Source organism: Lissotriton helveticus, chromosome 1_1 (assembly GCF_964261635.1).
Source record: "Lissotriton helveticus chromosome 1_1, aLisHel1.1, whole genome shotgun sequence".
NCBI lineage: Eukaryota > Metazoa > Chordata > Amphibia > Caudata > Salamandridae > Lissotriton > Lissotriton helveticus.
In genome coordinates, this window is record NC_136057.1 from 348550492 (window position 1) to 348562505 (window position 12014).

The window sequence follows — 12014 nt, forward strand, 5'->3', positions numbered from 1 at the left end:
TATTTTCTCCATAGGAATCCACTGTCTGCTTTTCTATGAAACTTCTTCAAAGTGTCTACTTTTGAAAAATTGAAATATTCCTTAAAAATCGTACCTACTACAGAAATGCAATTACTTACCTGTCTTAAGTAGAGATCCCAGTGCTGGACCTAGGAGCCCAGTACTGGATTACAAAAGTAACGAGAACGTACTTTACCTGTAACCTGAATTTTCTCCCATTGGATAACATTGCTAGATTTTCACTGAAAAGTTTTCAAGTGTGAACTTTTAAAATACCTTTACATTCCTTAAAAATCATTGCAATAACCAAAACGTTTTTACTGAACTGTTTTCAGCTTAGAACCCAGTACTGAATGTACCTGTTGTGTTTACAAAGTTAATTCCTCTCTGCAAAGTAATTACTTGAGACCATTCATAATTGAGAAAAGTATATTTTTGATACCTGTTCGCGCTATATAAAACTTTATAAATAAATAAAATATAAAAACAATTGGCCTTGAGTTCAGTCCTTGAGTGTGTGAAACCTTTTGCTGACAGTGTGTACAACAAACGCTTTACACTGTCCTCTGGTACTGCCTTACTGCTCGACCAAGCTACCACTTTTGAGAGCAAGGTCAGCCCTGACTTTAAGCTCTGTTATACCTCTGGGGTTGGTGGTCCCTATACACACTGTACCTTACTTTGGTCCAGTATATATAGAGCCACTTTCTCACAGACTGGAACCCCTGAACTGCGCACATAAGGTGCTACCACTGCCATCCCCTTTGTGAACACCCGATGGGCGCTGGTAAGGCCAAAGGGGAGCACGGTAAACTGAAAATGCTCGTGGCCTACCGTGAACCGTTGGTAACCCCTGTGGGCTGGCAGGACAGGGACATGGAAATTTGCCTCCTGCAAGTTCAACGATACCATCAAGTCTCCAGAGTCGAGGGTAGACAGAACCGGAGCCAACATGAGCATCTTAACCTTCTCCTTCCGGAGGAAGTGGTTGCGGGCCCTGAGGTCTAAGATAAGACTAAGGCCTTTGTCCTTCTTGGGGACCAGAAAGTAGTGGGAATAACAACCACAACTTACTTCTGGCACAGGGACCCTTTCGATCGCTCCCTTGGCCAAGAGAGCTACCACTCCCTGGCAGAGAAGGGCCAAATGATCCTCCGACATGCGATGAAAGGACGGTGGCATGGAGAGAGGATTAGTCTCGAAGGTGAGGGAGTAGCCCCTTTGGACTATTTGCAAAACCCACCTGTCCAACGTGATGTTCTGCCAGTGGGAGGGGAGGGTGGCATAATTGAGGGTATAGTCACCCCAGGTAAAGTGCCCATTTGCCCTACCTGCTACTCCCCTAAAACACCCCTACATTTTGTATTTAGGTGGCTCCCCCAGACCTGGAAACTAGTTCCATGCCGACCTAAGAAGAATGAAGACAACACCATACAGCGAAGCCTGAGGATGACTGACTTGATCCCAGTCCTAATGGCCGGTCTCCAGCTTCAAAGACCCTGCGAAGAAGACACCTGTCCTGCAGCCAGCGACTACCAGAACCAGAGGAAAACTGCCTGCCCTTTGACATAGAACAGAGACTCCAGAGGATAGTGGCTCTGCCCCCAAGAAACTTACACAAAGGACTCCAGTGCCCTCTGGATCAACAAATATTGCCCACTCAGCACCCAAGGCCTATGGGTTGTGTCCAAATGGACCACCGACCCAGTAGAGATTCAGCAGCGATCCTGACCTCAAGTCCAGCATTGGCTGACCCCTACCGGAGTCCACAACTACGCCAGCAGCCTGAATCCAGAGGGTCTCCCTAAGCGCGACCAGCTCCGGTAAGAAGAATCAGACGTCTAAAGGCACCCCTGCACCCGAAGCCCCTCTGCCTTAGTGAGCTGAACAGAAGCTGCCCATACATCTCTACTTTCCTCTGCTGTCGCTAATCTCCCTCCTACAAACTCCAGGCCGACACCTGCAGTCTGTCTGTCCGAAGCAAGTTCTCCACTGAAAAGCATTAGCAGCCTGACACTGTATTTGCAAAATGCACCCGACTGCCGCTGTGCTGCTGGTGGTGTATGTTTGGTGGTGCTTTTTTATCCCCCTGTGCTTGCTCTAAGCCCCAAAGCTTGGCCCCTGCAACCGATGTACATACCTGCAAGCAGTGTGGCTTCGAGCACAACCAGTCGCCATTGAAAAGCCTTGGGCCGAACTCAGATTTTGCCCTCTGCACCCGGCTGCACCTGTGCAGCTGGTGCAGTTTTGGTACTCACCTGACCCTTGCCGACCTTTGGTCCCGAAGACTGGAACTGTGAGTCGTATACTTACCTGTACAACCACATTATTGTTTTCCTAAATAGGATAACATTGAACTCTTTGAAAATTGCACAAAGGGTCGACTTTTGAAAGTCATAAGTATTTTTCCTGCAAAACGTACTTACCTTACTGCGAAAATCTCGGCCTTAAAATAAAACTCAAACAAACCTTATTTTTATATGTTTGTTGTATCTCACTTTTGAGTTATGTGTCCCTTATTGGTTAATGTTCTGCAAAAAATGTCTTGCACTCCTCTGTGTTAGGTCTAAGGCTGCTCGCCCATACTACCACTAATAAAGCACTTTGGGTTTGCACTGAACCCTGTACACTTTTGGGGAATCTCTTGAGTCTGTGCACGGTATACCCACCTAGAGACATACCATACACATAGCCAGATTCCTACACGACAAAAAGGAGATCCACACCAATATTAGAAAAATAGGCTTCTTTCTCTGTATATTCTGAGACCAAGGTCTACGTTGAAAGGTGAGTACGTTTCTCATAAGAAATACTTTTCACTTTAAAAAGTGGACACAGTTCAATTTTCAGTTCAGCAATGTTAACCTATGGGAGGAAAACAAGAATTAAGTTTTGTAGGTAAGTACACTACGTACAAATACAGACTTTGAGGTTTCAGGTCAACACATGGCAAGGTTCAAGTTCGCACCAAGACTGCACCACAAGCGGCATAGGGACGGCCGGGTGCAGAGGTCACATTCGGGGTTGGGTGCCCAAGTTTACCCAATGGACACTAAGGGTGATTGAAGAGGAGCTGTACACAGGTAAGTAAAGCGGTGTTGGGAGTCAATCACTGGGGATTTAGGCAAGCATTGGAGGGGCAAGAGGGCAGCATCAAACATGCACCCTCAGCAGCATAGGCACAGCTGGGTGCAGACTGCCAACAGTGTCAGACGTCCAACACAAGCCAATGCAGAGAAAGAGAGATCGGTTTCGGGAAGAGGATGCACGCTCTGGCCAGGATGCAGAAAGAAGAAAACCAACAGCCGCCCAGGTAAGTAATGATGCTTGGCGACTTAGGGACACGTTGGTCGAGCTTCACAAGGCCTTCGGGTGCATGGGTGGCCTTTGACGTCAGAAAAGGCTTATCAGAGATGGTCTTGGTTAGGGAGGCCTTCAGGGTGAAGCTACAGGTGTCTGTGTCGTGCCCAGGAGAGATAAACCCTCATTAGATTTGGGCTCAGGACCGCTGGGGAACCTGCTTATGACCGGTTGGCCACGTGGGCTCGGGCCAGAGGCATTGGGTGCAGAGGTGGGTATAGTGGTCTGGTTTCACGGTTCTGCAGGGCTCAAAAGTCCTTGGCTGTCCTCAGGAGTTCTTGAACTTTATTGAAGGCAGGCAGTCTTTCCAGGATTGTGGAGGTCACTAGGCCTGTAGGACGAGTCTACTTTTGTAGCAGGGGCGAAAGGCAGCAGACAGGCTGCAGGGTTGGTGCAGAGTCAGTCACTGGTCCTTCTTTCTTGCTGTTGCGGGTCTTCAGTGTCCAGGCTTCGTGGGTCATCACAAATCTGACTTCTGGGTCTTAGGGTGCCAACTAAATACTAGTTACAGGGGAGTGACATGTAGGAACTGATGGGTCCCTTAAGCGGGGTGTCAATACCCTCAATTATGCCATCACCCTGTGGGAGGGGGCATAGTCCTAGCCCTGATTGGGTAAGTGGGCACTGAAACATGTGCCTCACTTTGGCTTCAGCACCTGAGAGGCGAAGTTGGCAAAAAGGGTTGCACCTCCTATTCTCACTTCGCTTTCTTGTCGGTTCTCTCACCAAAAGAGGGGGTTTGAACAGGAAACTGCAATCTGCTGTTAGCAGCAGAGTCTTTGGTCGCATTACAAAGGAGGCAAGGCCTTTGAAGCTTCCCTCTTGAGCACTGAGCCTGCCTGGGAGAGGCGGTGTGACACTTTCACCCAGGATGAGCTTTGTATCTGCCTCAGAGAGCAAGGGCTCTCATCTCATGGGTCCAGACACATGTCTGGTGGTGGCTGGCTGGCTAAAGCTAGTCGAATACCACACCAGTATTGGTAGGTATTCCGGGGCATTTCTAAGGTGCTCTCTGGGTACATCTATAATAAATACAACACTGGCATCAGTGTATATTTATTGGGAGCAGTTGTTTGGCACCATACACTCCTGGGTTCAGTGAAGCCATCACAGTGGTGCTGGGGAACTCAAGATGTAGAATTTCAAGCCTGTATATCATCTATGGGTCCCTTGGTACTTACAATATTAAGAATAGACTTAAATATTGTGGGGGCATATCTGCTCAGGCAGCTACGCCCAAACCTGAGATATAGTGCACAATGCCCTAGGGCTTGTAAATCCTGCTAGAGGGGATACCTTAGGCAGTGCTGCTTTGCAGGGCACACAGGCAGTGTGCCATGTCGATTTAGTTGTTTTTCTCTGCACCAATGCATTCAGGCTGCCATGGCAGTTTGCATTATTTACAACAAGGGGTGGTGAGGGACAGAGTCTCTGAATTAAGCAGAATACTCTCACCCAGTCAAGAGATCAGGGCTAGATCCAACACCGTTTTTTAGCTCATTGCACCATCCCAGTTTCAGAACCTGGCTGTATGCAAATTAGTCTGTTCCTGTCCCAGTGCATGATGGGAACAGGGCAAACCAAACTACAAAAGCCAATTCTTACACTGGGAAGGAAACAAGCTTCCGGGGACCGGTTTCTGGCATTACAGCCGTCTTCGGCCCGGCTTGCTTGAATCCTGATGGTGCAATGAGCAAGGGACTCATGTCTGAGTATACCCTTCCACGCTTAGGGTGGACAAAATTATTTACAACAAGGGGTGGTGAGGGACAGAGTCTCTGAATTAAGCAGAATACTCTCACCCAGTCAAGAGATCAGGGCTAGATCCAACACCGTTTTTTAGCTCATTGCACCATCCCAGTTTCAGAACCTGGATGTATGCAAATTAGTCTGTTCCTGTCCCAGTGCATGATGGGAACAGGGCAAACCAAACTACAAAAGCCAATTCTTACACTGGGAAGGAAACAAGCTTCCGGGGACCGGTTTCTGGCATTACAGCCGTCTTCGGCCCGGCTTGCTTGAATCCTGATGGTGCAATGAGCAAGGGACTCATGTCTGAGTATACCCTTCCACGCTTAGGGTGGACAAAATTATTTACAACAAGGCAGTGTGCATGGTCTTGGTGAGGAGTCGCTAGGGGCCCCTCTTCAGTCCCAATGCCCTAGGTACCAGGGGTACCAATTAACAGGGACTTACAGGATTATCTGATGTGGTGCAGATCGTGGTACAGTTTTAGGGAAGGCACCTTGATACCCTTGCGGGTGAGTAGTGCGCTATACAAGTATCAATTTACAGGGGACGTGGATGGCAGGCACCCTGTGCACTTGCATTCAAAACTACATCATTTTCCAGGCACAAAGTGGGGGACTAACCATGTCAAAAGAGGCACTTTCTCATAGGCACTACTACCAAAAGGTTGCTGACATACTACTACAGTACACTAGAACACCATTATAAATAAACATTATCGCCTTTTGGCAATATTATTTTTGATGCACTCACCTACGATACTAGGAGGCAAAGTGGGCAAATAAAAAGCACAAAGACGAGGCTAATAGAACTGTGCAGGTTTTGTTTCTATTAAAACATTTTGTGGTTGTAGCTGGAAACCAAGCCATCTACTATGATACTGTTGATTTGTGTACTGGAATGTGGTATTTCATTGGATTTAGAAAGCACAACGCGAGAGGCTAAACAGGACAGTAATCCTCACATCAGGCAAACTATGCTTTAAATAGCTCACTGAAAGAATAGCAAACATCCTTATACATCCCTCTTCAGCAAATATCAAATTGTGTACATTGTACTCATTACATACACTGCCAAACCAATGAACACCAAGTACTGTGCTTACCACTGCAAGTCTTGTTATCAGCATTAAGAGAGTAATGAGCTGGGCATCCACAGACATAACCACTGACAGGCACTGCCAAGCAGAGGTGGGAGCAGTGCCCATTGCTGGAGACACACTCGTTCCATCCAGCCTGCCGGGAAGAGTGGAAAACTAGGATATCCATCACATAGTCCAAATGGGCCTGGATGATAGTGCGGTTTTGGCCACTAGTCTTGTTGGCACGCTCAATGCTACGCCGGCTCCAGTCTGTCCAATAGATGTAATCATGGTACTGAGTCAAACCGAAGGGATGCGGCAGGTCATCGGCTATCACGTCGCGATCAAGACCTAGTTTCATAAAAAATATGAAAAAAATGGGTTAAGATAAGCGAGGCAGAAAGATTTTTTTTATGATACTGAAAAACATGTGTTTAATACTTCCGCAGAAAAATTCTTCGATACTTATCAGCTAGGCAAATAAATCAGCCAACATCTGCCATTAATCCATCTGCACGCTGCTGCTATGTTCTGCATTCCTGTTTAAGAAGCAAGCTCTGCCTATCACCTTACATAAACTAAGACTCTACCGCTGCTTGTGACTATACAGCACTTACTAGACATCAAGCCTGCTGATTCAATTAGGATTATGCATACCAAAACATAAAACTACTGCCTTGCTTCTTGATTACATACCATCAAAGAGCTCTGGCTTACCACTTACATGACCTGCCTATATTACAGACTGATGCTGTACACAGGTCTGCTCAGAAACCTCAGCTTTCGTTTACAGAGAGATTCATAGAGGAACTTTAGATTATATGGAGGGCCACCTACAATGCCTACTGAAGGGCATTATGCAGTTTCGTAATCTGGACTTTCAACATCTCATATACAGAAATATCTTCCAAGTGTGGAACAGTGTGTCTGAAATATTTCACATAAAATAGGTTTAAAAAAATGCTAGGTAATTATTAAACAGAATCCTTGTGCAGCCCCAAGAGGCCCTATCGATTAATGTGTGCAAGAAAGGTGCCACTTTGGCAATATATTTGTATCTGTTAACCCCTTAAGTGTGGCGCACTTCAGCGGACGTCGCGTGCACTACCTCGGTAGTGCTGTGCACGTCCGTTGAACGTTCCAGCCCCGCCCGCGCAATAACACCAGCGCGGAACGTTCAGCGAAGGTGTTAATAGGAATCCATACTAAGTAAGGCTTGTGATGTTTAGTCAGAAAAAGCTTTAATACAAGTTAGATGTAGCACTGGGTGAATGGAGTCAGTCCAATAGGTCTTATCTCAACAAGAGCAAGCACACAGGTTTTTCAATTTAGGGTCTTTCTCACTGCCCAGTCACTCCATTAACTTCTGCTCCAATATTCTGGGTTCTCCTAACTCCCTCAGCATTTCACTCTTACTACAATTAGCATGCAGCCACAAATGTAGGCCTTTAAATAAGAAGGCTCTTCTCTGATGGACATGGCTTTAATCGTAGCGGATGTGAGGGAATGGAGTGAATTATATGGTGTGGTTGTGTGACCTCACCGTGCAACACACTACCAACCCTTTAAGACCAGTTAGGTTTCGTTTGTTAAACCTTAGATCAACCCTGGGTAGATGTGGCTCTGAGCAGTCAGGCCTACACAAAGGAACAAGCAATTAAAACGCACAAAAACAATTGAAGAAAGAAACTCACTCAAGAAATCTGACACAAATTTATTAAAATGGAGCATATTTTCATGAATTTATGGGCACTTAACAAAAAAGATCCACCAGAGGGTTCTGAAGCTATTGATTCTCCAAGAAACAATAAATAAGAACTTCTCACTTAACCGCGGACATTGGAAATTCAACGAATTTTACATTTAAAAATGTTTCAAGAAAAACTTTCACAAGTTTGAATGTAGTTACTTCGAGTTACTTTGGGCGACCAACTCCGCTAGGGAGCCAATGAAGGGGACAAGCAAGGTCCAAAGAAACAGTTACCTCCTCAAGAAAAGTAGTCTTCAGTCCGATTCCAATGTCAGTGGCTCCTTGCCATTGACCTCTACAAAGTGGTTGATGCATGGGATACAGGATGCTAAAGATGCTCAAGGATGTTGAAGATTATGTGCAGTCTACGGGATCTTCCTGGGTCTCCTACTCAGTCCACGGTCGGGTGAGGTGATTCTTGCCGAGGGGGTGAAATCCATCAAAGTCCTCTATGGGTCAGCCGAAGTCCAGTTGCTACTGGGCTACCAGTCAACTGACAAGGTTTCTTTCTTTGGGTAGTATCTCTCCTTCTAGGCAACTACACTGTGCTCCAAAGGCTCTCCATCTCCCGGGTCTAGTAGATCTGGGTACAACCTTTGAGCACCAGGTCCAGCTCTCTTGGGCTGCATAGCTGGGAGGACTAGCCATCTGTGGACCTGGGCTACCAACTCGTCCAAGCAGGCTTCTTCAGTCTTCAGCTTTTATGGCCATGTGCTGCGAACAAGAAGTCTGCTAATTGACTCTTGGTGTCTCGCTTCAGACAGGGCTAGGGAGACGACTTCTCCATGAGAAGGACACAGCATACACAGTCCTTTCCTTCGATAGTAAAAGAAGCAGCAGCAGTCCAACTTTGGTACAACCTTTTCTGCGGCGGTTCCAGGGTCACCAGGGCAGTCCTCCTTTGGTCCTTTTCTCCAGTCAAACTAGATCTGAATGGTGCCAAGGGTGCCATTTTATGCCCAAAAGTCCCCTCAGGGGAGGTCTCCATCATTAGCCAATGGGCTACCAGGTTGTCTCCCACCTGATGACCACTTCTTGTGAAGTGGGGCATCTGGCTATCCCAAAGAGCACTATTGTGCCAACTCCAAAGATGTTGTGCACTCCTCTCTTGGGGTGTGGAGCTTGGTAGCCTACCCTAGAGGTGTTGCTACCTGTGTGCTACAGGCCCATGGAAAAATCGATTTGGCAGTGTTTCCCCTCTATCCCTGAAGCCAACCAGTCTACCCGAACAATACAGCAGCACCTCTCTAGTGTGTTAACCATTTACCATACAAAGGTAGCTTCCCATTTGAAGCTCTCCTTTTGGGCCAACACTCTGTGGCTTCCTTACAAGAGGAGGTGACACCACATCCAGTGGTTAGGCCTCTATTGTTACCTGTCCTGGGAGCCATTAAAATGTCTTCCCAGGCGGGTAAAAGGCTGTCTAGTGGTCAGACCCAGTAAATGGCCACCGGAAAACTGGGTAACAAGTTACATAAATTTCGACTTGGGCATCTAGTCCAGCTTAATGTTTGATACCTTAAAGTACCAACTTTGGTAGCCCAATTCACAAGTTAGCACAGCTGTGTGCTTAAGCAACAAACTTTGTATTTGCCAACGGTGCTGCCAGCCTCTCTCCGTAAAAAAGACAATTGTGGGTGTTTACCTCTAGAACATGTTAAACAAGTTCTACTTTTCAAATATGCTGCACCCTATCTTAAGACTCGATATCCCCGCTGTAGGGGTGATTAACAAACATTAACAAGCATTGGCATAGCCAATAGGTCTCACCTTTGGGACCTTATAAGTGTTTAGCCATGCAACAGTTGATGTTGTTGCACCAAGGATATTGTGCTGCATAAGAAACAAGTTACTTACCTGTAACTTTAGTTCTCCAGTATTGGTAACTTTCATAGATTCCCATTGCTTGTATCATTCCCCGTCGTCGGACTGGGAGCCTCGGTAATAATAAATATATACTTAGGTAAATACACCCTCATAGGTGTAAAAAGTAAAAAATTAGGCCTAGGCCTCATTATATTTTGTAGGCTATAGGTGTCCTTATGTAAAAAGACCCAAACTCACATTAGCAACCAATCAAATTAGCCTCACCCTGTGGAACCTTCCTGAGAAAGCTCAGAGCCTCAGATTTTCGTAGCCGTTGCTTTGCCACATAATCACCTAGCCCAGAAGTGAGCTTTCCCAGGGGAGGCGAGTGGGCGCATGGGAATCTATGAAAGTTACCAATACTGGAGAACTAAAGTTACAGGTAAGTAACTTGTTTCTTACTCCAGTATTGGAACTTTCATAGATTCCCATTGCTTGTATCAGAGTAGATAGCAGTTAGCATACCTCAAACATTTCGTGCATAGTTATAGAACCATTATAAACCAATGATATTATACATTATAACAACTATAAATCAGTAACCATAGCATAATAAACAAAATGTTTGAAAAAACAGGAGGAGGGAAGAGAGGAAAGCTCACCTCTTACTGGAAGAGATTTCTCAGGACTGCTTGTCCAACAGCCGAATCCCCCTTTGCAGCGGCCTCCAGGCAGTAGTGCCTCGTGAATGAGTGAGTACTGCTCCAGGTGGCCGCTCTGCAAATATCCTTTATCGATACTCCAGCAAACAGCGCTGTTGACGATGAGATCGATCTTGTGGAGTGCGCCTTCACCTGTCCTTCCAACGGCTTGCCTGCCGCCTGGTGGCAGAAACGGATCGCACTCGATACCCATCTGGAAATTCCCTGCTTTGACAAAGGAAATCCTTTTCTTGGGGCTCCGAAAGCCACAAACAGCTGGGGCGTCTTCCGAAATCCAGCTGTGCGTTGCAGATAAAATTTCAGACATCTCTGAATGTCCAGAGAATGAAGTGTCCTCTCAGCCTGAGTTGAAGGCCGAGGAAAAAAAGAATTCAGAACCACCGGTTCATTAAGATGAAAGTCTGTCGGTACCTTCGGAATGAACTTGGGGTTCATTCGTAGGATCAATGTATCATTCTTGAACTGCAAGAAAGGTTCTTTGATAGTTAAAGCCTGAAGTTCTCCTACTCTCCTTGCAGATGTGAGTGCCAGAAGAAGCGCCACTTTCCATGATAGGAACTTCAGGTCCGCCCTATGTATTGGCTCAAATGGCGATCTCATCAGTTGAGCCAGGACCACATTCAAGTGCCAAACCGGAGGTGGGGGCCGAACTGGCGGAAAAACTCTAAACAGTCCTTTCAGGAATTGCTTTATTATCCTTGCTGATAGTAGAGAAGGGCCCGATCTTGTTCTTCTATACCTGGAAATAGCTGCCAAGTGGACCTTGATGGAAGCATGAGCCAGACCTGCCTGTGCCAAAGATAGAATGTATGGCAAGAGTTGATGCGGAGCTGATGAGAATGGATGCACTCCTTCTCTCTGGCACCATAAATAGAACCTCTTCCATTTCGCTCTATATGTCTTATTAGTGCTAGGAGCTCGTGCCTGTGCCAAAATGTTCCTGCATTCTTCTGAAATGTCTAAATCCTTAAACTCTCTGTGTTCAGGAGCCAAGCTGTCAACTGAAGTGAGCTCGGGTTCGGGTGGAGAACCTGGCCGTTGTACATTGATAGAAGGGTCTGGTTGGGGTGCAGATGAATGGGCCGCTTTTCCGATAGAAGAAGCAACTCCGTGTACCAGAACTGGCGAGCCCAGGCAGGCGCTATTAGTATCATCCTGCACTTGTCCAACTTGAGCTTCTTGAGGACTCGAGGAATCAGGGGAAATGGCGGAAAGGCGTAAACAAATGCGCCTGACCAAGACATCAAAAGGGCATTCCCCAGCGACCCTCGATGGTGTTCCCTGCTCGCATAACACCGGCATTTCTTGTTCCTCGGTGTTGCAAACAGGTCGATCGCTGGGGTTCCCCAACGGGAGAAGATGTCCTTGACCACTGTGTTGTCCAGTTCCCACTCGTGTGAGACTGCCCTCAGGCGGCTTAGCGTATCTGCCTTCGTGTTGCATACTCCTGGAAGGTGTTCTACCACGAGCGTGATGTTCTGTGAGATCACGGAATATATGTGATGCCAGTGGGTCACTGGGACCATCCCCTCGGGAACACTCTTGT

The 12014-nt window shown here is 46.6% G+C and overlaps 1 protein-coding gene across 1 annotated transcript in view; it reads right to left on the bottom strand.

Annotated features, from left to right (window-relative positions):
• The window catches only part of LRP6 (LDL receptor related protein 6), a 1212873-nt gene that overhangs the window by 473594 nt on the left and 727265 nt on the right, over positions 1-12014 (bottom strand). The window contains exon 12 of the mRNA XM_078673499.1: positions 6215-6541. Within this exon, the coding sequence (XP_078529625.1) occupies positions 6215-6541 (327 nt within the window). The remainder of the gene's footprint in view (positions 1-6214; positions 6542-12014) is intronic.